The 27,916-nt window shown below is 36.7% G+C and overlaps 3 protein-coding genes across 8 annotated transcripts in view; 1 reads left to right on the top strand and 2 right to left on the bottom strand.

Moving 5' to 3' along the window:
* The window catches only part of LOC141915524 (uncharacterized), a 46,677-nt gene extending 44,037 nt beyond the window's left edge, over positions 1-2,640 (top strand). Inside the window, exons 124-128 of the mRNA XM_074807091.1 lie at positions 31-422; positions 510-722; positions 813-967; positions 1,135-1,246; positions 1,328-2,640. Coding sequence (XP_074663192.1) covers positions 31-422; positions 510-722; positions 813-967; positions 1,135-1,246; positions 1,328-1,528 — 1,073 coding nt within the window. The 3' untranslated portion in view covers positions 1,529-2,640. The remainder of the gene's footprint in view (positions 1-30; positions 423-509; positions 723-812; positions 968-1,134; positions 1,247-1,327) is intronic.
* A 1,755-nt stretch (positions 2,641-4,395) lies between these two features.
* LOC141914717 (uncharacterized) lies at positions 4,396-6,395 on the bottom strand. The gene is made up of 2 exons (XM_074805988.1): positions 6,143-6,395; positions 4,396-5,689 (listed from the first exon to the last, which is right to left on the bottom strand). Exons 1-2 carry the CDS (start codon positions 6,339-6,341, stop codon positions 5,361-5,363), a joined length of 528 nt encoding a protein of 175 aa, XP_074662089.1. The 5' UTR covers positions 6,342-6,395; the 3' UTR covers positions 4,396-5,360.
* A 1,972-nt stretch (positions 6,396-8,367) lies between these two features.
* LOC141912918 (uncharacterized) overlaps positions 8,368-27,916 on the bottom strand; it is a 41,143-nt gene continuing 21,594 nt past the window's right edge. For 4 of the 6 annotated variants that reach the window (XM_074804351.1, XM_074804375.1, XM_074804383.1 and 1 more), the window contains 21 exons: positions 21,794-21,923; positions 20,637-20,865; positions 19,995-20,257; positions 16,713-16,918; positions 16,080-16,297; positions 15,910-15,993; positions 14,405-14,500; positions 13,505-13,721; positions 13,259-13,416; positions 12,710-13,017; positions 12,479-12,620; positions 12,252-12,397; positions 12,006-12,162; positions 11,629-11,914; positions 11,379-11,548; positions 10,689-11,306; positions 10,446-10,601; positions 10,209-10,367; positions 9,998-10,119; positions 9,711-9,869; positions 8,368-9,623 (listed from right to left, as the gene is read on the bottom strand). In XM_074804351.1, the coding sequence (XP_074660452.1) occupies positions 9,537-9,623; positions 9,711-9,869; positions 9,998-10,119; positions 10,209-10,367; positions 10,446-10,601; positions 10,689-11,306; positions 11,379-11,548; positions 11,629-11,914; positions 12,006-12,162; positions 12,252-12,397; positions 12,479-12,620; positions 12,710-13,017; positions 13,259-13,416; positions 13,505-13,721; positions 14,405-14,500; positions 15,910-15,993; positions 16,080-16,297; positions 16,713-16,918; positions 19,995-20,257; positions 20,637-20,865; positions 21,794-21,923 (4,111 nt within the window). In that variant the 3' untranslated portion in view covers positions 8,368-9,536. Of the gene's footprint in view, positions 9,624-9,710; positions 9,870-9,997; positions 10,120-10,208; positions 10,368-10,445; positions 10,602-10,688; positions 11,307-11,378; positions 11,549-11,628; positions 11,915-12,005; positions 12,163-12,251; positions 12,398-12,478; positions 12,621-12,709; positions 13,018-13,258; positions 13,417-13,504; positions 13,722-14,404; positions 14,501-15,691; positions 15,737-15,909; positions 15,994-16,079; positions 16,298-16,712; positions 16,919-19,994; positions 20,258-20,636; positions 20,866-21,793; positions 21,924-27,916 lie in introns of all 6 variants that reach the window. The other 2 variants (XM_074804359.1, XM_074804367.1) reach the window with 2 other exon arrangements.

The raw sequence follows: 27,916 nt of genomic DNA, 5'->3' as shown, positions 1-27,916 counted from the left end.
TGATGTAAACTTTTCATTCCATAATTCTAGGCGCTGACTATGACACACCTTACATCGATGTGAAAGATGCGCAGTGGACTTGCTCTGGAAAAGTCGTGCCAGTTGATATAACTTCTGTCTCACCGAGTCAGTTTGTAATCTATCGATTTGGCGTTTTCATTACACACATCCTGCAGAAAATGATGAAAACACCTGAAGTTACTCTTTTACTAGCGACAAATCTTCCACCGAACAATTACACAAATAATGCATTCCGCAATTCATTCTTCTATTCTCATGAAAAGAAAATTTTGTTCATACGGAAAGAAAGAATGGAATCAATTGGTGACTTTGTTGTGGTTGTATTGCATTGTTTGTCTCATATAAAGGTTGATGATTTGACAAATGATGCAAATCCACTTTTCCTCAGACAATTCTATAAGGTAAGTTATGAATAAGTCGGTATAAGTGTATTTGGTTCTTGAATTATAATCGCCCTGCAGTTACTTCTTAATTATTTTCTATTTCAGGCTCTTAAGATTATCTGCCAAGATCTGTTCTTCTCTCGAGCCCGTAAGACAGAAACCGCACAATCTCTGATTGGCGGAGGTATGGTGACCGGTCGAGCTGCACTGGATATTGCATTCCGTCATGTGAAATCTGTTGATAATAAAAACGCTGTGATCGATGAGTTAGTTGATGTCAAAGTGTCTGGACCAACACAAATTGATTTTACTGAAAGGGTAAATTACCATTAGTTGTTCAGTAGTAACTGTACGATGATAAACATAAACTTCATATGGATATAAATGTTTATTGTTTTCGAATTACAGGCGGTGAAAGATCGTATGAAAGGATATGACAAATTTTCCTGCAATGCGCGAATTCGTCAATATCTTGCAGCCCATGGTGGAGTGCCATCTGGTAGTGACTTTGTTGCATCACGTCTAGCAGAGTTGAAAGGAGTGAAAATGCCCCAGAAAATGACGTAAGTATTGAATATCCGTTAAAAAGACAATAGAAAAATCTACGCATAGAATTATTGCTGAGCCCTTTATCAAAAACCTTATGAAATTTAATTCCGTACGAGGTATTGTACTCTCTTAATATAGTAGTCCTGGTATAATAACTCTTAATGATTTCCTTCTTTACTAGATCAAAGATATCACCATCAACTTCAAGTATCCACAGTCAGAAAAATCTTATGGAAGCACAACTCGAAGAAATGCAGAATAAATGTGATCTTCTAAACTCTGAAATGACTAAGGTGGGTATTGAGGGTTGTGATTATGGGCAAACAGTTAATGTTCATGAGGAGGATGAAATATGTTTATGATCTATCATACAGGCAATGATTGATGATGCAAATATTCGAGAAGGTATCCGCAAACTTGAACAAGAACCAGAGCCTTCTACTGAACGAATGGAAAAGCTTCGCCAACAGCTAGAACCTCTCAACTCGAAGAAAGAAGACTTGCTTAAAAGAATTTCTCATCTTGAAACTGAAATAGCTCGCAAAAAGAAAGATGTTTCAGGTACAAAATATTAAGGTTTCTATAGTAGCATTGTTATGATCCAGTTAGAATATATTTCTTCTGGAGAACTTGAAGACCCTTGTTGTATATCAATGATGATTGGGATTATTAAAGGATATCTGTGATATTGTGCTGTGTTTATTTATACATATTTGATATAATATTACCTATTATTTCTCATGTAGTTTAGATGATTTTTTCTGTTTATTGAAATAACTTAGTTAACTTGAATAATATAATTACCAGTATATATCATCAGTATCTATGAAATATAATATTTCATATTTTCTGCTATGCTTTGGATATTTGGCTGATCGTGAGACAATATATCTATCTATACTATAGATAATAGTATGTATTTTACAAAAATATAGTACAAAAATTTACTAGTTTATCTATATTATCATTGCATTTCTACTATCATACCGGTAATCACAATTTTCTTGAAGGTTTTCAATTCATATAATGCGGACAATATTTATCCATTACATTAAATTAACTTATAAGAAGGCTCTGCCTTCATAGTGGTTTTCTGAAGCAATCAAATTGTAAAGTATTTTCTCATAAATTTTCTAATCGTGTTCATGTTACAGAATTTTGCTTTATTTGTGCCTCGATATCGCCAGAAATGTATCACTGAAAAATAAATGTTTTTATATGATATCAAACTACAGTATTCAAATTGTGTAATTATCAATAGTTTATGATAACTACCAGTATCTGAATAGATTATTTTTCTGTTTAATACTAATAATTATGATCTCATGATGTAATTCTTTTGCATCTCATCCGTCCGTGATTAAGAATGTCCAGTCTGTGATTTTTGATAGATATTTTATAAATTAATCATGATTTATTATATATCAAAATACGGTGATATATTTTTTGTCAAGCTCTTTATACATACATTTTCAAATGATAAGAATTCCGTCCATTACTGTATCAATTAAAGTTTTTAATGCTTTATTGGTTATGATTATTATTACTGTTTAATCCTGATATACTTTCTGGATTACTTGGTTTGGGTCTGGGACTAATGTGGAATATTCAAATACTTGCACCTCATCATTTTATAAATAGTTATGTACCCGTAGACCTATTATATTCATTGTAGACTTAGAGTAAAATTAAAATAGATATCATATTGAATTCTACGTTTTGTGTTATTTTGATAATGGTCTCCTCTCATGTGAATCTTGCTTACCGGTACTGAGGATTTTTTCAAGGCTACCCTAACACTCCACTCCAACAATAATGCAAATGAGCAACTATATTTCTACATGGCAAATTCTTTTATTCAAATTCACATAGTAATATATACATAATGCCCATCTTAACATGTACTGCAATATTAGTTGTTGGCCAATGCAAAGATAACTGGCTTAAATAACCAAGTAAAAATTTCAACAGCCAGATGTTTTACATTCATGAAAAAATTAGCCCAGCTATATCGGTTTGAAATCAAAATTTCACGACAGAGTTTTCTTAGAAAAATAATACATCTATTTCTACATTTCCTTCATGAAAATATCAGTAGATTAGTAAAATCAGCAGAGATCTTCAGAAGGCATTAGGTCATCTTAAATCTCTTTACATTCATGGGTTTAATGCTGATTATACTACATGTATCAATATAGTGCATGTGAATTTCATTTATAATTCGATTTATAAATAGCTAAACATACCATTGTTCACGATGACAGATTTTGTAATGCCTAATACCATCGGGGTCAGGTTTTATAGACGAGTATTTAAGTTTACCTTCTTGCTATATTCCATTGTAACATAGTAAAACTCTTTAGAGATAAGGTAATACTCTAGTCCATAAAACTGGTACCTTTGGTACTTAAATACTGTTTAATTCAATGCCATTTAGTACTTAACATACCTTGAAAATATGTGCCATCCATAATGCGAAACATCGATTTTAGCATAGAGCCAGCTTAGCGATTAGACAAAAAATTAAAAATTACCAAACGAGCCAAAATTAATGAAATAATCTTATTTATCACTCAGTGGTTATTATATCAATTAGAATACCTTGATCCTGAAGAAGGTTGACTGTACAGATCACCGGGTAAGATTCAAACCTCTTTCATAAGGGTTTAATAATCCTTGATGATGTGAGGATTTTAGTGGTTAGTTAGTAAAATAGTTAAAACATTCTATTTACAGATACCATCTTATTTCATCAAAAATAAGCAATACAAGCGGTCGGAGTCTTTACTTCCATAGCACATCGTTTCCATAGCACATCTTGATAAACCGTTAGTTGCTAAAACAAACAATTCGGTAAAATATCCTCTGGGGTATTCATTAAGTTAAGAATTCCTGAGGCAGGAACTAAAAAATATCCATATATTTCCTATGTACCGGTATGTATTGCTAATGCATATTACGTTTAATACTTCTCAGACATTGGCATTTTAATCTGTACCGTACATACTTTATGGATAGTCCTTGCCAGCCATTTCTGACCCCTTCAACAACTTAATCCAAATCCGAAAAACCGTACAATTTCAACATGAAAACCACAAATTCACAACACTCAGTTGAATATAGTTGTTTGTCATTCATAACAGGACCTCGGTAACATGTCATTAAGAGGAAGACTTAATTCAATCAGCCAAATGGCTTATCTTTAATTCTAATTGTTATATAAAACAAAAGGTCAATTAGTCTCTATTTAGGGATGTCTAGGAAATTTATCAATTGTTTAGGAGAAAACAATGAAGAATTTGATACTTTAATTTTATGCATGTACTGCAGTCCTGTTATGTTTGCATAGATTGTCATTTCACATTAGAGTTCTGCTGCCTCTTTGAGCCGATAATATATAGTATATTAGTGTACATGTCTATTGTCTACATACATTCCACAACAAGCAGTTCTGTACAATAAATCTCCCCACACCGCCCAGCCCCGCATCCGAAATAGCTACCATTCAAGGGCATCAATCATCTTCCATCCTAATGAAACCATTTGATGTACAATAACATTATGAAATAAAATGGCACTCTTGGGATTGACAAATATGTTTTCTACAAGATAGGAAACTGATCATTGAGAGTTAGAATTCAAAACAATATTGAATTGCACATTGAATTCAGCAACATTATCAGCCAATGTATTATATATAATCATTTAGTATAGATTTTTGGTTTATCCAAGGAGGTGGGAGTGCACCCACCTCCCTGGTTTTATCCAACCACATTAAATCATGGGAAGATCGAGGGTTTCAATGCAACTGGTTTTTCACAACTTAATGGCACATCCACTTCAGTACTATTCACAATTTGACATTCATATTAGACAGGCTGACTATATGAAGGTAGTAGGCCTATGGTATTCGATAAAGAAAAGTAATTATCACTATGGATTTTACCAAATTCAGTTACATTCCTTTTAAGAAAGCAACTAAATAAAAAGAAACTATGGTTTTTAATCACATAATGGGCCATCTTGACATAAATTTGTAAAACTAGCTACCACTCAAGGGCATCATTAACTCATAAAATTGGGTAATTAGACAATTTGTATCAGACTATATTTAACTTGGACTGAAATAGATAAGATAAGCATTTAAATTCTGATTAGCCAGTCACAATGAAGTGTCTTCTATGTAACAATTTAAAATTGGTGCAACTTTTTAGAAAACATTCTATGTTACATGAGAAAACAGACCTTTTTCCTTTTTGTGCATAACTCAATAAATACAAACAAACAGCACTAATGTCCACCGGATAACTGCAATACTAATGATTTGCATACCAATGTTCCCAGTGTGAATTACAACCTGGGAAGCATTTGAATTTAATTCTCAAACCATAATTGATTCACAAATCATTATGAAGAACGCATATCTGGTTCAGATAAAGAGCTGGATTTTTTACGTTTATACGGTGATTTGCGAAGATTTCGGCTATGAAGCTGGTGCTGATGAAATTCTTGAGAATCCTTCTTTTTATCTTGAGGTGCAGTAACTAACAGATTAAGGAGATCATGATCGATAGGATTACTGGTATGATGACAGTTGTTGTTCCTATTGTACAGAATTAAAGCAGCCTGAATCGACAGAACTCTTGTGTGATTGGTCTCTCCTTCAAATGATTTCCAATAAATACTGTGTTCCCAAAGATGTTTCACATAACACACTTTACTTTTATACAGTTTACCTGAAAAGTGAAAAACCATACGTGCCGACTATCATAAACCATAAGAAAAACATAGCGTTCAAGGTCATATATCTAGAGCAAGGCAATAGAACGATTTCGTAATATAGAATATGGATTAATTTTGGTGTTCAAAAGACAGCTACAATTGTACGAAATATCACCCAGTTAGAAGCTAGTTTCTAGAGCGAGTTCAAAGTGATCAACAGATTATATATGCTTGTGACGTATGCAACAAGATAAAAATTCTGCCCTACATCTTCTGAGAAGGGATAAAGAGATGTTCTTTTAATCGATACATCTTGCTCTAACTAGCGTATCAAGGAAAATCCACCTTTAAAAAGTAGATTTTTAAAATCTTTTAAAAATTACACTCCAATGTTGTGGAAGTAGTGCACGTATCCAGTACAGCAGCACCTGCACAAACCAGTATTGATCACTACAATCAATGCTTACCGCATATTCTACAATTTATTCCACCAACGTCGTAATTACCATACGCTTGCAACAACTTCACTATTCCATCCAAATCTAACGTCTCGTTGTTCGTGAAATCGGCTTGGAAAATCGTCGATCTCTTAACGGGCAAACGCTTCGGTCTTCTGAGATCTGCATCAACATCGCTAGCGCTGAAATTACTCAACGCCATGGTCATTATTTGACGTATTTTCAGTGCACTTTTTCCGTGTTTCTAGAGTACGCACGATGAATGGCCATGTTTGTATACAGAACCCACGTGATTGCAACTAGCCAATAAAGGCGTAGAACGCGCCCATTCATTGATTACGCGGGAATGACGTTGACCTAGAAGCGCCCAATCATAAAGCGGGATTTTCGAAATATTGGCACGGCTCCAGATCGTAGTAAACGTAGTAAGTGCTTTTTCAGAAAAACATAATTTCATGTCCGTGTGTCATTCCCAAAATAATCTGTAAAAATTGGTGCACCATTGAAATGAAAAAAAATTTGGACTCAAGAAAAACCCGTACGAAGTTATATTCTACAAGAAGATACAAGTTAGATTCTATAAGAAGAACAATTGTCAATATTTGACTTCGATCACAGAAAAGCAAAACGCTCGGGTTTCAACAAATTCTTTTGTAAATGATCTGACGATGACTAACTTAAACTAAAAACAATCCAGAATTTTCCAATCGATCATTGTTCCAATTTTGAATGTGGTTTAGATGCTATATTATTTATAACTTTTTATTTCAGAAATGAATTGCAACAATGTCTATGACAAATAATACATAATGTTGTAATATAAAACTGGGGTTTCAATATCAAAATCATTCTTTTCGATGTGGTTTGATGGAAACAACCTGGGAGTATGTCGGCCTTGCGACTGCTATTGCGGATGTGCCTTATTCAGCTGAAAATCCTCTGGAGAGTCAAACATCTCCCTTTTGACAATTATTAGCATTGGAACGATACCCGGCCCAAAATGAAAAAGAACTGCTTTTCAATTCATCTATGATATGGTTTGGTGACTGTAGTTAAAGCTTAAGCAAAAGTAAACACTAATCCGGCACTTTTGGTGCAGAAAAATAGTGAATTGCGCCCATACAGACTCGTAACAAACAGTTCATCATGTTTCTTTAAACCTGACATACACGCGAATTTTAACCAAAATGAAAAATATATGACAAAAGAATCATTTCTATTCGAAAGTGGCTTTTGTCAATTGAGAGAATAATTTCATTGAATGAAGCATCATAGTTTATTGTAATTAGGCGCCACATTTTGTCCATTGTACGTAATAAAGAAGTTATATTTCGGCGGCGCGTTATGTGACGCTATCGAGTTTCGTAACTATTCACAAGTTGTCGTGGCCGACGGGTGAAGGCGATCGACTAGAAATCCATTGAGTTCTTCCCACGCATATTGCACTCCAATTGCCCAGATCTGACATCACTTCGGTATTTTACTATGGCACGCCAAAGGAAGAATCTATAGCATATTAAGTTGGTTCGCCATCTAGTGTATTGTCCATAAATGATGATGGACGGGACACTACGGTTTGGGGTCGAGATACATCCGCAAAGGGCTCTAGTGATCATCGTCGAATGCCATATTCATCTAGGAAGTCAGTGATACAATAACAAAAGAAGACGACAGATAGATTTACACAAGCAAGTTCAGCAATTTATTAACCCGCATATATCAATCTCATAGATCTGTACAAAGCAATTAAATTACAAGTTATATACATTCAACAACACAGCATTAATCATCATATATTATATGCATCACATTTTGAAGGATTCATCCATCTCTGAATAGTGTATCAGGTAACCAACAAATAATAATGATAAAGTCCAGCCCGTTCAGATCAGTACTCATGTCTCAAAAAGACTAAATTTACCAAGGGCATGTGGGAGAAGAGGGGTTGACAGTCGTCCTTTATCATAATTTAAATGTTTTAAAGGAGAAAAAAACAATATTTTTTTGAAAACATTAACAAACTGACTCAACATTCTCGAATGAAGAACAAGGGATAACACATTGCTACTGGAGTTTTTATCACAATATATATGGAATAGCGTATTTGTCCACTTAATCAGATGATTTCTATGAAAAGCGCATTTTCAAAACAATGAGGATATTTCAATTAAATTTTCATCCTCAAATACAAATAATTATCTGTAGTTAACAGGTATAATGATAAGTAATAATATTAATAATAATAATAATAATAATTATATATCAAACCCAAATATTCACATCGTAATTAAATAAGAGAAAACAAAAATTAATCATGTTAAGTAACAAAATAGCAAAAATTAATCAATGGTATATTTGAATCGAACAATTTATGAAGCTTTTATATACACTTTGATCGAAACAAGTTTAAGAAAGTTATTACCCAAATGAATTCAAATATTGGACTAGAAGAATATATAAAATATGGCCGACCAAATCTGCTTCCGACTAAAAGTACTTGTTACCAACTTGATAAATATCGGGAAAAAAGAAAAAGTACTATTATAAACATATTTAACATTCACACATCAATAAAAATACCCTCCAGCACACATACTAAACATAAACCCCTTGGGTCCTAAAATTTCAAATCTAGAATAGCCACAATATCTTTGTTTATAAATTCCTTTTTGATTAATGAGTGAACTGAACTAAGCCACAAGATAGGAATGTGCAGCAATATCCAGAGCATTAGAAAACTAATAGCTTCTCATTTCACAAAATGTGAGTCTTAGTCTTAATACAGTAAACTTCTGATAATCATCGATGCATCAGGTGCACGATGTATCCATAGTCTTTTTGTCACACAAGTTCTACTTGTTTATGTTTAGAATTATTGACCACACAGATCAGATTTGATGCCTATTGCACTCTTGGATGAAATTTGAAAAAAATTCTGAACTAAAATTGTGACATTTCGTTTTTTATCATTACAGCCTACGTTTTCACACCATAAGATGCAGAGAAATAGATAGAAGCTTAAGTTTGGGTAGAAAAAGCTGCCAAGCTTATGATAGGTTGATAGCACCGAAAATACAACATGAAGATTGTGAGAGTCAAATGCATCCAACAAGCCACTAGTTTGACACAAACTTCAGGAGTGGACACTTTTAGCAAGCAGAACAGTTCGAATCATTTTCAAAAAGTTCTTGATATGACATTCATCGCTTGATTGAAGAAATTCTCATTTCGATATGATATTGATGGAACCTATAAAGCACATAATAATATGATCATATTTTGTAGGCCTTAAAAACATGGACAGATGACAACGTTGAACGTCTCGATTGTCGTCTCAGTCACCGAAATCACCAAGTAGGCATTGTTTTCTTGGTTACTTAAATGCAGATGTCATGTACACGGATTAGAACATTCCAGTTTCTTTCTTCAGCTTCGTTTGTTTCCACGTCGGTAGTTCATAGAACTCAGATCGAGTCATGCCAAAAAGATCCTGCAAAAGTATGGTATTTTTAAATCGCTATGTAAGATACATCAGTGAAATAACGATAGTGAAGAATGGAAATGGGCGTTTCATTACCTCGAATTCTTCGTCATGTAAGTATGATTCTAGTTTACCAGGATCAACGCCCTCGGGTAATTCATTTGGATCTTGTAGCTCAGAAAGGGAGTATCTATTACAGGATAAACGTGCTAGCACCTTAGACACCAAAGCCTTGTAGCCTTGTTTTCGTCCATCCTATAATATTTGACATCAACTTCTTAAATTTCATCAAACAGATGTAAACATGTTTAAGTTGATATATTGTTTATGACATAGTCATGCATATTTCAAAGGTTCCAAGATATTAAACTTTGCTAGATTACCTTTTCACTTTGTTGCATTGCTATATCATCGTATTCCCAACTCGGGAAGAGATTTGTAAAATGTAGAGGTTCAGCACCACCATATACTAGATATGCCTTTGGCGGATTTTCAGGATACTTTTCTGTAATATGAATCAGTACACAATCAGCTGTAATTATCTTGATTACATTAAGTTAAATAAAGACCATAATTCAATCAGATGATGCTAACCATTGCAATAGTTGATCACAGTTTCCATGGCACATCGTCTGTCGATATTAAATCGAGCGATTGCTGAGCCTGTTGTAACATTCTCACCAACCTCCTCACCCTCAGGCCACCAGCCTTGCCATAGGAAGACTTCGTAGTTATTGTCCAGCATGAATAAAGCTACAATGTGATAGTGAAGATGCGTTGTGTCTGAATCAGCGTTTTGATAATGTGGATGATTAAAAAACTTGTACTTACCTGGCTGTGACACTTTATACAGGTGGTCTTGTATAAACGGGAATGGACAAGTGTGTTCACTACGGGCAGGATTCAATACTTCCTGAGCTTCAAATCGGCCAGCTACACTGGTCATGTAAAATAGCCGAAACGTGTGGTCAAAGGAATGTTTGCTGTCTGCAAGAGAGAAAATATCAACAATATTCAGTGATCGATTTCTTGTGAAATGCAGCTCACATATTAGAAATCTAACATTCTGCTAACCTTTGAGTAAACAATCATATTTTTCCTTTCTATCCAGCAGTTTACCATCTACCTCCATAGCGAGCCAGAAATCGTCGTTCTCATGTCCTTCGATTAACTCTGTTATCACGATATCGACCCCGTCTTGTAAGCCTACCTCCATGGGACAATGTTTTTGTAAGTTTTTACAACTATTTCGCGTAACTTCACGCGTGTTTTCTGGCGATTTGCAGCCATGCCAAATCAAACACGCGCCTGTTTTAACATTGACGACGACCAACGACGATCGACTGCGCAAACTTTCCATAACGCACGGAACTTCGAGTAGGTAAGATTCGCTATCCATTTCATTACATAATAGATACAATCGCCAGTCACCTTGAGTGTTCGTCGACTCGTCTTCGCGTTTACCGATATGAACAATCATAGATCCATCAAAGAAATTTGTGAAACAAGCCGGTTCCTTGCCTTGTTCCACCCGCATGTGAGGACCTCGTTCTTCGTCGAGTTCAACGGTCATGAGAGCAGACGCCCCTTTCTCATTGACCGTTGAGAAACGTCCCTGCCAGAAGAAATACGCGCATCGCTCGCGACCGGTCACTGAATGACGAGCGGCATGACCCTTCAGACTCTTTAAACCTAAAGTTAAATTTGAGGGGTGAAAATCTACTCGAAAAATCAGAACACTTTTATGATTAGGCTTTAACATACCTGCAGCAGTAATAAGATAGATCCATCTAATGACGTACGTATCGCCATCGTGAAATTGTCCGTAGCTCTCTTTCGGCATCTGATAATGATCAAATTCCATAACGTGCCAGCACGTAATCTTTATCGTAGTAACATCAAACTCTCTTTTTAAACCATCGAGATTCTCCATCCTAGAAAAAAATGCGATTCGATATCAGCGATCATTCTAAGTGACAAATTCAAGTTCTGACCAAAAAAGATTTTGATTTACCATTTCTTTCCACGGCCTACATTGCTTCCTTCGAACTTTAAGTTGACGGGCTCAGTGGGCAATGGAATCATCTTCTGAACGTCGAATGCTTTTAGATTTTCTGATCGCGCTCTCTTGTTCTGTGAGTCATCGGTTGATTTCACCTTGATGATTTTTGAAGTATCAGGCCAATCGATGAATTTCTCTCTGAATAATACTGTTTCCATTCGTTCACTAAGTTTACCGAATAGAGTCCACGCCGGACGCTGACCCGTACGAGGTACACCTCCATCTTCATCGTCATCGTCTAATACAACAACATCAGATTATAAAATACACAAATCCAACAAATACTCTCAAAGCATATGATTTTCTGCTGTCTTCGCTACTTTTTTTACCTTTTAGTGGAGAAATAGGGTTGATTTCAGTGTCGGAATAATCATACTCTAAATCAAACAAAGTTTTGGCAAGTCTAACAGCATCTTTACGCGTTTCAGGGGACACTTGGCGACCTTGCCATATGTATACCTCTGAACCGAAATCAAACACATAAGCCTGCAATTATAAAAGATCATTTTTGTCATTTTCCACGTGAACCAAGATTATTTTTGATATCGAATAATGGATTAAATACTCAACGGTACCTCTTTGCTTTGCAGCATGTCATGTTTTAGCGCTCTACCCCAGTATTCTTCACATGGTATTAGCTCAGAATCAGCCACTTTATAAACTATATTCGTTTCCATGATCATCTCTTCGTAAAGGCTATCCTCTTGTGGTGGACCAGATTCTAACATCAATCAAAGTTTATACTGAGCAGTGCTTCAAGAACAACATCATCAAAGACTCTCAAACAATAAACAGAACGTACCTGCATATTTCCCTTTGCCACCTAAAGCCTCCCAAAATTCAGGAAAGTTATCTTGTTTCCTTTCATTGATTTCAATTAAAGGTTTTCCACTCTTGAATCCAAGTTCCTTCTTCTCAGAAACAGTTGCAGCAACCTCTTTTGACTACAAAGAAAATACCTCTTCATGAACATATCTGGCTGAATGACAACCCGTATCAGCTGAGATGAGACGCAACTCAAATATATACTTACTTTGACTTTTTCAATGACGTTGCTAAATTCTCCGATCCATAGGAAAACTTTGTCAGGTGTGATCAGAACGAAACAATCGCCACTATTCAAAGAGTAAGCTTTCGGTTCAACCAGACGTGTTTGAATTTTAGCGCGACCTTTGACGTGAATAAGCATTATGTCTTTGAACGGTTCGAGATTTAATCCTCCGACTGTTTTCCCCGGTGTGGCACTTTCAGCTGTGACTTTACGCAATGCTACCTTCGAAAAGCTCTCATTTGATGCGAGACCCGCTAATGCTGATTCAGCCAGACCAGCATTAGACGCAACTAGAATGAGAAATTCATACATCACCACACTATCGTACTGACACTCCTAGTCCTAGTTTTATTAAGTCAACTTTAACTTGGGATAGGGACTTTAAGACTTTAACCTGGGATAGGGAACATCTTTGTATATCAGTTAATAGATTACTTAGCTACCAAGTTAAAGGTTTATAGCAATCTTAGGATAAGCTAATACCGAGTCTATAAAACTGGCTTCAGACAAATTGAATGCAGATAGTTATACCTTTCTCCTTATTGACTCTCTTCAGCTCTTTTTCTGCTATATCTGTTTTGACTTCAGTATAGCCTTGTTGAATATCTGTCCTGTTCTGCAACTGACGAAGGGGATTTCTTGTTGTAGCACGAGTACGTTTTGGCTTGATCTTCTTTGCTGGTGTTAAACTAAAAATCAATCAGAAACTAACTGATACAGAATTTGTTCTAATTTTGTAGTTGTCTGTTCAGATCATCAATGTTCAGGAGGACTTACAAATCTTCCGATTGGAAGAACAAATCATCAAATGCTTCTTCATCGACATCCACTTTCTCATTTTTGGAGTTTTCAGCAGTTTTAAAGAATGACTTGATGGATTCATCATCTATATTCAGTACTTCAACTTGCGCACTCTCTTCTGATGGTTTTTGTGTTTGACCATTGGTCTGTTGTTCAACTGGCACTGTTGCTTTCACTGGTGTGGCTTTTTTTACTGAAATATGCGTAAAACCATCTTCAATTTCAGGAAAACACTTTATTTTCTAAATCAATAATTTTTCTTTTCTTTTTATGAAGTTTATGTTGTTTTGATCTAGGAATCAATGATCCTTCTAAAAGGGCAGTCATTACCCTTAGAGCTGCCCTATGAAAGAATATCAATTGTCATTGTTATCCTTGATTTAATAATACATTTAATCTTTAAACAACTATCCCAAATTAATTTTCCAATTCAGTTACCGGTATTATTCATATACTGGTAAATATCAAATAGATATCATACAAATTAAGGATCAAACAAGCATGTATATGGTATATGAGGAATTCGCATCATGCAGCGTTTACAAATCTCACTTGCCAGGGGTTGATTGTATAGAAAAGATAAAAATATTTACCGGCAGGGACAATTACATATACATGTAGTACCGGGATATAGTTTTAAATTGAGGGAAAGATCAGTACAACAGAGAAGATAATATAACAGTTATAAATAGCGAAACAAATAAACTGTGAAAGGTACACTCAATAATAGAACAAGGTAGAGAAGTACAGTTTTTTAAGAAGTGCGCAAAATAGAGTTACATAGATATAAGTTCTATTCTATCATTTATTCGGACAAATCTGGAGCAAGTTCTCAAACTGAACAGCATTTCATTTCACCCATCTTAAACTACTCACACTGAACCTCCTCTTTGACTGCTTTAGCCACTGGGAACTTTGGCTGCATTTTCGTTGGAGACCGTGGTGGAGATGAACTATCACTGGACTCAGAATCTAATGGGGATAATTGTGAAGCAAACGCTATTAGCGTCGACGCAAACATATAAAGCATGACTTGACGCAACACATTCAGACCTTTCGTACTAAAATCAAATGCTTAAAAACTCAATTATTTCGGATTTAAAGTACGAGAGGACTGAAGAGTAAAAAGAGAAGTGAAGAAAAAACATGAAAAAACAGCACGTGTGACACTTGGAAACTAATCCACATAATGTACTACCAGTAATATAGTATATATATATATATATAGAGAGAGAGAAATATAGCAAACATGCACTTGAAATAAATCTTGTTTTGGAGAATAGCAGATATAAAATAACATAGATTGTTCCCATAAAAATGAAAGTTACGACAAGTTTCACGACTTTGAGAGAGAAAAGATAGTATAAAATTGGTAACAAACGAAATGGCATGTTTAAATTTATAGCCTTTCACATTGAAAATTTCCACACAATTGGCTTCTTACCAATGAAATGTTGAACACCAATCCAATCATTAAAGCTAACTTTAAACAAATGAAAAAATCAGAAGGATTTTCGATATAGTATATACCGGATGAAAAGCTTGAGTATTACTTGTGAATTAATTGAATGTGATTCAAAAAGATGTGATGATTACTGTAACCATAGCAACCACTGAGGAAATACCGAGAGATAATCCGTAATAAGTAGATAATTCGTGAAGCATTGATCGAAAAATACCCTAATCAGATAACCAATAAAATATCTAGTTTCCTTGTTCATGAGGTAGGAGTATTTTTTTGCCATAGTCAGCAAGTGATTATTTCATAAGGGCGGTTCATAAAGTAGATATATATGCAAGTCAGGACACAGTTAAAACCCTTAAAATACACTGTAATTTCTATCTAATACTGGAACTGCTTCAAGGAGTTGAAAAAATGACTGTTTTTAATTGTTTCAATGATTATTGAATGAATACTTTATGAAATGCTCCTATGAATTGATGAATCGATATGAAATATTAATGATAAATCAGAAAGGTATGCGAAAAAGTAAGAATTTATTCTATTATCCCGATAGTATCTCTAAAGAGGGTCTACCGAGGGATGAAACCGAAGTCTATTAATTGGAGAATTTTCCTGATAGAAATATGTGATCAGTATATTCATTACAGGGAGTGAATGGTATATACATAGAAATAAAACAATTTTCATATTGTTTGTACCCGCTTTTTTATTTTGGCGGAAATCGATTGTGGCTTTCAACGGTCCTGTAATCAATGTAAGCATGTGTTATAAAATACATGCAACATTCATAGCGCTAAATATTGTTTATACGTAAAACTTTGTGCATTTGAATATCGAAACTTAATAACTTCTTGATTGTCTGAATAATATACATTACTAGCATATATAACGGATCGTAAAAATTTGAAATATCTACCTTTCCTGCCGACGATACTTCCGTGTACAGACGCTGGTCTCGGAGTTTTCAGTTTCTTCATCATTGGACTATCGGATATCTTGCCTGAAAAAGAAATCGAACTTGAGTAACCCGTATGCTTAAACCCTACTTGAATTCTTGTTCGAAGTAGAATAGATCACTATGCTTACCGGCCATAGACATCTTGCCTTCAACGGTAAATTGTCCGACATCTTTCTCTTCGACTCTGTTTTTCCAGCTATGACTTGACTCTTCGAGTTGTGAAACGAGATCCGTAATACTCTTAGGTCGGTCACCGCGTGTTCGTCGACCGGTTCTGGTCACTACTTCAGGAGTTTCAACTCGCTTTCTCCAATCTTCGTCACCACTTTTTTTCAACAATGCTAACCTGAAATCGACAACATTCATATTCATAATAATGATAATCATCATCTAATCTCTATAGCACCATTTCTACCATGATATGATGTTCAATGATGATGCTTTCCATTAAATTGTTATCATTACCCCCCCCCCCCCCCGGCCTATAACTGTAACCCTGAGAAGCAACATCCGAGCAACCACTCAATCTTGGGTGAAGAGAGGAAATGAGGATGAGTGTCTAGCCCAGGGACACTACGGTAATGTGCAGGGTTCGAATCCACGACCTGGCTTCCCAGAGTCGAATATTCAAACCACACGCCCCCACATGACTCTACCATTGATTGATCAGTCCTTTATTCTTCAGCTTCAGTATCGAAAAAATACATTTGGAAGTTGTAACATCCACGAAGAAGTGACTGAGCGTTTAAGGTTCAACGTACCTTTCCTGGATGGACATTTCCTCTTCGGCTTGTTTTTTCTCTTCCGGTGTTATAGGTTGGGTTAGATGACGGGATGTCACTCGTTTCTGGTCGCTTTTGTTCTCTGATTTCGCGGGAGTGACCTCTGACACCCGTTCAGAGATCGCCCGTTGCCTGGCGACTGCTTCGTTTTTACTCTGCGACGATGTTGATGCTTCTTTTTCATTCTGAAAAATTAATCATGTAAAAAGCATTTTTTTAAACCGATTCAAAATAATGTACATCAATCACTGAGTATTTGATACAGCCTACTAATTCAATGATTTTCAGAAAAATCACAAAGGCAAAGGAATATGATATACATTTCATATGATTAGATGACATGGACACGAATGTGAACATATGTGAAAACCCGATAACTGCTTGACATTGCAACAACTGATATGCTTAGATTATATTACAGCATCTATGTAGAGCAATTTATGAAAACTGACTTGATCAAAATACGAAACACATTACTGTAACTAAGTCATAGTCTAATAGAACGATGTTTCTCTGAATAGTGAATGAATAACTTGTGTCAGCGGTGAGTACCATTCGCTTCAAGATTCATGAATTACAAATTGACTGCAAAGGAAGTACTTAACAGCTCCTAATATAGATATTACTATCTACTGTCAAACATGCTAACAAATTTCAACGTTCCATGAGTATATCCTATGTAAAAGAACTCCCGCTGTTTGCGTTTGTTTTATTTTATGGGGCTGAGTAATGGGTCGATGATTAAGATTCAGGGGGAATTCCACCAAGCGCTGCTCCTATCAACTGCCTTACATTTTATATGAATAATATATAGCATAATACCCAACATTGAATGAAATCTATCAGGGGTCAATGGAACAACATTGATAACTAAAATACTATCATCATCGTCGCTTTTATCATAATTTTTTTACAAAATAAAGATCTACAATTTCATCAATAGTCATCTTATTCCGAATTTCCTACCTATTCTAGTCTAGTCCGTTAGAGCGGGGAAATATTTCGTAATACATATCAAATACAGTCTACTATATTCCTAATATCCGTTGACAAGTGACAAGTGAACATCCTCCAGTGGAGTTAACGCGTGTGGCGTGTGGCATCTAATCGCAGACACATCCATATATTCAATGTATCAACAGGTGTTCAATCATACACATCGACTATATCTATTGGCCGTTGTATACAATAGCTTTCTGTGTAAAAATACATTGAATGATAAGAATTTCCATAATTGATTATGATTTCGAGGAAAAGACGTGTGAAGTGGAGTGTAAGGACATTAAGTCAAAATAAATCAGAACTATAACAATGACATAGGTCTACCTATACATATGTACATATTTTACATCATTAATATAATTAGGAAGTATGATGTTTAGAACCACACCCACTGAGAGAAATGATTCAGCTGGATGCAGAGCTATCTGAAATATACATCTGTCACTCTATTCAGTTTGTACATTGTATATACAGGCCTATACATAATACACGATTTACATGAAATCATACAGCATAGGAAAAGCATCCCCGTATTTACATGACTAGAATGCAACTAAGTAACTATTTTGCAAGTAAATCGGTCGTATTTTCATAGGCCCAGTGCACCCACCTAAGAGGGAGGCATCCAGTTGAAAATACATGGTGAATGTCATTGATTGAAAAGGTCGCATCAAGGAAAAGCACTTCGTTTTTCAGTCATTTGTCAAACTATGATATACAAACTACATACTAGCACTGCTTGAACTAATTGAAATACATTATATAAACAATATATATCGCTGAATCTCACCAATTTCTGAATGATGACTAAAAATCCAGGCTAGTGAGATCTGATCTGGTCCGTCTGCAACTTGCCATATCTACATAATGCCCTTTAGAAGACCACTCGATATAAGATCATATATCTGTATTAGCAGCGAGAGGTCAACACATCCAATTTACAGGCAAATACACAATCGTTGTAATATTTAACCTTAATATTATAGTAATTGCTTGAACTCTCTATGCGAACGTACTTATTACATATACTAATTCCTTAGCCTGCGATAATTAATAAACAATACATAGACATTGCTTTCACAACTTTTTATTCATCCAGGGAATGACCTTATACGTGCGACTATATATCCTAATGTATCAGAGCCATGTCTTACCTTTAATACAAAGTGAAACATATCCTCGATGAAATATGAACTATTCTATCACAATGATTTTATGGCTTTTGTAGATCGGTACCGAGAATTGTTTATTCCTAGAGTTGTTTTGCGGTAGATATATTTTGTTCAGTTGACTACGTTCTTCGATTTCTTTCATTGTACACATGGCCCATATATTCATTTATATGGACTGACTATATATCAAGACATAAGCATATATAACAAGTTTATGCCTACATAAAGAAGATTAGCAATGTATATATACCAGCGCTTGAAATTCGACAAAAACTAGAAGCTCTGAATGGGGCTTGATTTGATAAAAAACATAGCATGAAAGGTCGCAGCTACTCTTGTCATGTCGCTGAATGAAATCAACGCAACCCAGACAACACACAAATAATAGAATCATTAATTGAATTGATTGCATCGGAAATGAACTATCTAACAAACAATATCCGAATCAATAGTTCATCATTGGGTATTTGCCAGAATGAAGAATCAAAGACTTTTAGATCGCAAAATTTGAAAGAAATAATGCATAACAAATGATTCATCTATCATACTTACAAGTAAGATAAATGCATACTTGACTGAAACATTCAACCATCTTCACAGCAGGGATGTTTTTATAAATGAGGGATATGTTCTCAATTTGCTGCATGGTATGTCCATATCTAATCTATTAATGGTTGCATAATTGCCCCGATTTCATGAAGGATTAATTTACAAGTTCCGATCATTTCCTTCAGTAAACAGTTAATATTCCTTCATGTCATACGCCTAATGACTATCATATATTATCTACCGGGAATACATGTATCAATAATATCTATAAATTTCTGGTTAATTAAATGGCATTAACAGAAGATTCATGGACCATAACCAAATCTAATAATTACATTTGACGGTATGTACTGGTATTCAAGAGTCGTAGGGTGCATATATTTACACTCAAATTATTAGTTTACGATGTATTTACTCTCGGCGATAAAAATCCAAATACGGAACATGAAAATGGGTTTCTTAACACAAAGTGCAAAACTGTGAATATGAAACCCCCTGGAAAAAGGTCCAAACAGAAGAAAACAACTGTGACTCTCACCTTAGCTTTATCATCATCTTCATCATCTTCATCACTTGTAGTATCATCCTTCACGCTTCCTCTTCTCATAATGCTAACCGCTTTAGCTCGTTCGAAACTACCTTCACGTTTCAGTATACTCTTCATTGCAGAATCTTTCCCATCGAACGACGAGTTCAGATCAACTTCGCCGGTTTCTGTGCGAGGCTTCATCGACGACAGCTTCGAGCTCAGTTTGTCCAAGTCGAGGGTGCCTTTGTTATTCGAAGCTTCCGGTTTGTTATCTGGATGATAAATCTCGAAAATGTTTTGATATTGAAAGACATTTTAAAGAGCCGCGATCACAAGTGCCAAAAGGGCTCGTGTCTGTTTGGGCCAGGCTACATTTGGCCGACATGGTTCGTCATTTTTGGTTAAATTCCGGTTAAACTATTACGTGTGACTTGCAACTAGTTCTGAAAGTGACTCGCCTCGCTTTGTCATGGCACTGTTTAGTATTGAGTGAGTGGTTTACGCTCTCTAATTACCAGCTCTTTAATTAGGCATGGGCCAAATGTGACTCTGGCCTGATCCGGGCCGGATCATGTCCGTGAGATCGCAGCTAAGATCACAGATTCTATAAACTAGGATTTTAGATCACAGATTTTATTTCAGGAATCTGACCTTTAGTTTCCTCTTCTTCGTCCTCCTCCTCGAGATCACTGATCGAATCTCGACGCGACCCGAGGCGAGAACTCGGCTGCGATAGAATACGTTCGGCGTGACAAATCATCAGATCTCTCTGCGCACTCATCGGCATTCCTCCCATCAGCTCTGGATCGGGAGGCTTCACCAGCGTCATCGCCAGCGGTGAGATCTTAGCCGCCTTCTCTACCTCGTCGTAAGTTATAGGCTGCAATAAATGAACAGAAAACAGACATAATTTCACGCTTCATTCGCCACAACAAGAGAATTTTGTCGACAAAGTTTTTTCATTTATCAGACGAGTAAAATACGGAAAAATCAGTCAGTCACGATGTAGAGTGGCCATAGAGATATAACATCAAAGATTCATGAATTATATCATGGACTGTTATTCATTTTCGAGTCCCCGGTTATATCTATATGTTGTGACATGCGCTGAGATTGTGCTCCACATCAATGGATAAGGGGGGAAAACAGTAGCAACTGAGATGCTATTATTATGTCACACAAACGTACAAAAAACGTGGGTGCCTTTAAAAGTTGACAAAATCTTGGTTAGAAGATATCCAGGCACTGTCCGGCAATACGGACAGAACTAGTTCTCATTCACCCCTAAATGACCTGTTCACTGTTTCACATTGAAATTGTCTATCGAATTATACCGGTTCGAATTCGCTATTTGTATCGACGAAATCCAATCTAATATACGGCAAAAATGTTCCGTAGATAGCAATAGTTCAAGCAGATTACTGCAGGTGGCAGCCATTAATAGTAAAAGCTGGGAAGCATTCAATAAATGCCAATCGACGAATTTTGACCTTTCTTTAAAGGGATGACTCGGTTTAGGAAAGTTGCTGAATCATAGTTTTTTTTTCTATGACTGACACATCAAACAGAAGTGAAAATAAAACATTAACTAACACAAAAATACTAACAAACCTTGTTTGTCTAAACAGAAAAAAGTTCAAAGAAAAAAGTTTATACATATTCACATACAAATATGCAAGACTACAGGAGCTCAGAAAACATATATAAGAAATCTACTTTTTCAGCAACTCAGATTAAAAGATCAAATATTTCAGAAAAAATAAATTCATTGTTAATTGCGAACAGAATAATTATAACATAAGACTAACCTGGGTGCTAAATCTTGATGGATGACGTCTTTGTTTACGCCGAATAACGGGAGCATCTCTCTTCGGCGCCGGTTTCTCTTCGCTCTGTCCCATCGATGCGAACATTTTCATCTTTTCCCTCAAACTCAATCTACAAGGATCAACATCATCATCGTCATCATTGTCGTCATCATCATCATCATCATCTTCATCGTCGTCAGAGATCGGAATCCGAGTGACCGGTCCGAAATCCACACTTCGCCTCGACTTCTGCAGACGAGGAGGAGGCGCCGCTAATGGAAAACTATTCCTCCGCCCGAAATCATAATTGACCTTTTCCTTCAGATCCTCAGAGATATCGATCGATATTTTCGCGGGTGCAGATTTCACGGCCTCGACGTCGGTGAGATAGTTGTTGATTCTCTGTTGAATATCGTCGCTCGTACTACTGCGACGTCTAACGAGAATCCCGCTCGGAACCGGACGATCCGACGACTTAACATCGGCGAAAATACCCTTACGATTCTGAACGAGTTGATTGATCGTTAGATACGAAACCTCGTCGTCGTCGTTTTTGTCGGTCGGTTCTAGATAGCAGTCGAGAGAATCGATATCTTCGAAATCGCCGTACAGATTGTAAACGACGCTGGACGACTGACCCGTCGTGTCGGAAACTTTACAACGCGCGAAACCGTACAAAATCTCGGAATCGTGAACTTGACTTTCGGAAAGTCGATCGGGTCGATGATCGACGTTCGAAAAAGCACCGACTGATGAAGATTTCAGGTCGACAGTCGACGTTTTCAAATGAGGAGCTTCAGAAAGCTCGCAAACTTCAACGATTTGTTCATCCCGCGTAGAGGTATGCGCCTGATTTGAATTGTCAAATTCCGCGACCTCATTTCTAGACGTATCGACAAACGGTTGGATAAAGATTTCTCCGATGGATAAAGCTCGAGGTCGGACGACTGGTTCGGTGTCGGGTAACTGCAATGACTGTTGGGACTGAGTAACGATTAAAGACTCATCAACAACAGGATCAGTTACTGAATATTTCGTAGAGTAGATGTTCGGTTCTGTCTGAGAACGCTGAACGGTCTCAGCAGTTGCGAATTTTCCATCGAGATCGGATAGAAATAATTTCCTCCTGAGTTCAGGTGATAGCATTGGCTGAGGTTCGGATGAACAATCGAGGCGAGATAATTGAGATGTTTCAGTTTGGGGATATAATTCTGTCTCAGGACTCGGACTATGGGACATTTCACGAATTGACACCAGATTTTTGTTTCTACGCATTAAATCCGGTGACAAAACAGGTCCCGGTTCCGGTGACCGACACGTAATGAAACCTCCAATAGATAGAACATCGTGTTCCGAGACTCGACGATCGTCCGAAATCTTCTGAAGATCTTTTCGACGTTTGACCTCGGGCGAGAGAAGGGGACCTCGTTCAGGTGTGCGACAAACTGCGAAATTACCTCCACTCGCAAACACATCGTGTACCGAAGCACGCCGTAAGTCCGGCATACCACAAAATTCCGGAGTTTGGCTACGACTGCGCGGAAGATTAGGTCCAGCTTCTACTCCGACAAAGACATATTCTTCAAGTTCAGGACCAAAATCCAGATCAATGTCCGTGTTGTTTATAGAAGGTGGTTTCGGCTTGATGAAATTGTGAAAGCTCTGGATCATTTCTTTTTGAGTCAGAGACGATGGGGAATTAGGCTGCAAGACCGGCAAAGTTTGGGCAGGCCAAGAATAAGCAGGAATCTCTGATGTAGGTATCTGATCTGATCTATAGGTCGAGTAAGCATCTTGAGCTCGATGATGTGGGTGACTCGGTGAGAGTGGCGAAGATACATTTGCTGCTGCTGCTGCTGCACCAGGCGTTTGGTAAGTTGAATAAGCAGCTTGAACCGGTTGAGTCCGACTTGGCGAAAGCGGAGTTAATGGTTTTGAATAACTCTGGTGAACATCATATTTTCTTGTAGATTCATAATGAACTTCAGGGGAAATGAGTCCGATTTGTTGATATGATGGTGAAATTGCCCTTGATGAAGTTGAATCAGACTGTCCCCTCAATTCGTAATTAACCGGGACTGATTGATTCATTGAAGGAGACAATGGATAAGATTGACTTTGATTTATCTCGTAATGACTGGTAACTTCGTGAAAGGGCTGCCAAGGTGGATTCAACTCTGGTGATAGCATTCTTTGACCATATTCGTATGAATAAGGTGACGAGTGTTGAGGTTGATAGTAAGTTGGTGCATTGCCTGACAAATTATATGTATCTGTATGATAGAAGACAGGTTTAGTAGGTCCTGAAGGCATTTCATAGGATGTCGGACCATAACCTTCATAGCTACTCATAGTATCTCCATAAGGTGGAGGACTGGTTACTCCATTGTCGATGTAGAAATTCTGTTGACTATGATACGTTTGTTTATGAGGAGACTTACAAATAGGATTGCGAGGACTATAAGGTGACACTGGGGGGCGCTCTTTAGAAAAATCATGTCCAATCTCTCTGTTCAAGCCACAAGGGGATGAAACCGTGTTCTGACCACTCATAGCAAAATATTTATGACTGGCGGCATTTCGATCTGGATCTTGTTGCAGATGCAAACGTGATGGACGATTATGCATAGGAAATGCTGCTGCTGACTGGTACGTGTTACTTTGCCTGACTTGAGCCGTGGGCTCATATCTTTGATTGCCATATTCACAAGTCGACTCAATTTGTCCGGGTGGATGAAAGTATTGCATCAGGTCATCCAATTCTTCGAGTTTTTCCATAGTCAGTTGATCGTCCCTGCTGTTTACACCAGGAGATGCAGTAGTGTATGTATCCTGTGCTACTACTGTCGGCTCTTCTACAGTTATTTCACTAATCAGGGCTTCATTTGTAGTTGCTGCGTTTTCGATTGTAAAATCACAGACGGGTTCCATTCCAAAAAACCTTCGCTTCATTTCAGCGTTTCGCGAGGAAATGACTAAAGGTTGAACTTTACTGTAGACAGGCGAAGAGGCAATGTTTCGAGAACTTGCATGAGAAATGTCTGACGCACTTGATTTCAAATTCATGGAAGATAAAGGGGTTCTTGGTCCCGTTCCAGACAAAGATTCGCTGCCTGGCGATTTTCTACTGGCTGAGCCACCGTCACTCGGAGCTGGCTCGCGCAAGTCATGACACATACCTGCTATAACTTGGTCGCAGTAATCATAAAAAATGTCATAATCATCACCAGTGTCCGGAACACTCGCGCCGAGCAAAGACATTTTTCCGATAAAGTCTTCCATATCTAATTCCGTAGCACCTTTATTGTTATTTACATCGTCAGCCATTGTGTAGTTACTGCTCTTAATCCGCGAAAGTTAATTAACATGATAAATGTACGTAAATCCTAAAATCCATTAATCCATTTAAACTCTGCGCATTATATCCACATTTTAAACAACACAGTACGCATAATACATAGTGAAACCTAGTCTAAAAACAATGTTCATTCTACTCTACAGCCGTATTACGCGAATAGTTTTCTTATCCATGTTTTATCAGACAAATAGAAACTGACGTAAAAAAAAAACATTATTCACATCAGCAGATCGATAATTTGTTTCACGAAATCACGAGCTTGAGATTTTTGCGATTTTTCGACTTTGGCCGTTTCGCGCAAGAACAGAGCCACATTCTACACGACCTGGATGAAGCGGAAGAGAAAGGTATATTACACACTGTCAATCAATAAATCAAACTCTATCGAAAAATGTTTACATAATCGAGAATAATTGACAGAAAGATTAGACTAGGATAAGCAAAATGGAACCCACATCAATGATATCTATGTGGGAAAATTCTATTTTAAAAGAAAATTATTAGAATTCAATATATAAAGGAAACAACATTAAACTAACTATAAGCTCGGATTTATAGATATTTATAAGAATCTTTCAATTTGTTATGAGGTACCTTTACCAGAACGACTAACCATCCTCACTCATTAATGTCCTAAACTGACTGAAAATTGTATCAGCACGATCTAATAAGTGTGCAGTATGAACTTTTCACTCGTGGAAGCCGACTCAAAAAATAAATCCCTAACTTCTGCCCAATCCCGAGTCGATCAACCATCAATTAATTATCTCTAATGATTTGATGGTATAGAGTAAGACGCATCATACAGCGTAATTCAAGCATAAAACGAGCTACAAGTTATTAATTCCTCTGTGTGTAAAGTTTTCATCATCCATTAGAAAAGCTGCATGAACAGCTGTTACGCTCGATTCGTAATCCAGTAATATGAATTGATTGATGTTTTAAAAATCCGAACTACAATTTCAATTGTAGAAACTGAAATAAATCGATGCACATTGTATTTACCCCGAACTATACGAGATCTCAACGCCTCCTACAGCAGTGTCTCGATATCATACACGGAGGTTGCTTCAGACATGTTTGATGTCCCAAACAAAAGTAAACCAGACACTACATATCGACTTTCTGATAAATGCATATTCAGGAAGCATTTTTAGGCACTAATGCCGATATCTAACAATGCTTTCACAACTACGTTGTATTATATGAATGTGTTCCTATCTTTCACTTTTGACTCAGGCTGTCAACTGTCAGAAGCTAAGGTAAAATCCTGAAGCGCTGATGGATGCCCGGAATCCTTCGCAGTGCACCACATGAATTATATCAGAAACACATTGATAACTGAAAAAATCACTGGTTCTTACTCCTGCATAGAACTGTATGTAGATATGTGTGTGCGGAAGTTAACTTAAGTCAAGTTTTTCATTTTTAAAAAAACGTTTCGTTAAGAAACACCACCTGCCTAGATTTAGATGAACATAATCTGTTAATGAATTAGTCTTAGTTGCACAGACAGATTGTAAACAAACCACCTGTAACTGAATTTCTTCTTTCCCGCTCGCAGTTTTTAGAAACACAAGCGCATACAAACACAAGCGCATACAAACACTGTTTGCCATTTTTGCTAAAGGTTTTAATCAGATCAAAACTTCAAACAACATATTATGAGCGCAACCAAAAATGAAGAAATGATTATTTTGATACAATGTGTGCACCGATGAACAACTAAATCTAATCATCTGTACGAGGAAATCGACTGATCACGAAAAATGATGACTTGCGTCCCAGTTCAGTTCAATTATCAACATGTGATACACTTATACCTTCTGATTCATTTATACACATCCTCCTACGCACAACTTAATTTATCTAAACTTTCCAAAACACAAACACAACACTCTTTCATAGATAGACGGAATATGTCCTAGATTGATCAGGTAAAACTAATTGCAAGAACTAAGGGAGCGTTCACAAATTACGTACCTCAAAACCTCCCGTTTTTTCTGACCCCCCCTCCCCCCTTGTACCACCTTTGTACCAAATTCACTGACCCCCCTCTTAGGTACGTACCATCGCACCCATGACCACCCCCCCCCCAATTATATTGATGCAAAGAACACAAATCAAAAAAAAATATAAATACCTGATTTCATTAATGATGTAACAAAAGAATTAAGCAAGTATTGCTGTTTATTGATTTTATATACCCGGTACTAAAAGCGGATAAAACACCAACGGCTATTTTCATTTGAGTTTGGTACATAAAGTACGTACCAAGATTGATTAATACCCCACTCCCTCAAAGTACGTACCTTTTTTGCTGACCCCCCTCCCCCATGTACCACTTTGTACCAAAATTCAGTAACCCCCCCTCCCCCCAATGGAGGTACGTAATTTATGAACGCTCCCTAACTCGAAGATCTAGCTAACTATGTTCATAGTCGTGATATCTATTTCGTTAACCTTTTAAAAACCAAAGCATAACCTAGAACTTGTTAAGATATTTACACAAATGCGATGCAACTTAGACACCATGTTCAGCTGCCAAATAACTTCCTTCACCTTTCTATAAAAAATACATCCAAAGTTAAAACAGCGCAATACCTAAACATTGATCTGACATCTTGATGTATCTATTACCTAACGTAGATAATAATTGTTAATTAAGATTGACAATTGTCTAGAAATGAAATCATAGATTAACTAAAAGAGTAGAGAAATCTTTTCTGTCCATTTCTGTCCATAAAAAAAATCATAAAAGAATC

Source organism: Tubulanus polymorphus, chromosome 1, assembly GCF_964204645.1.
Source record: "Tubulanus polymorphus chromosome 1, tnTubPoly1.2, whole genome shotgun sequence".
Lineage (NCBI taxonomy): Eukaryota > Metazoa > Nemertea > Palaeonemertea > Tubulaniformes > Tubulanidae > Tubulanus > Tubulanus polymorphus.
Note: the sequence above shows the minus strand (reverse complement) of the source record. Positions and strands in the feature narration are given on the sequence as shown.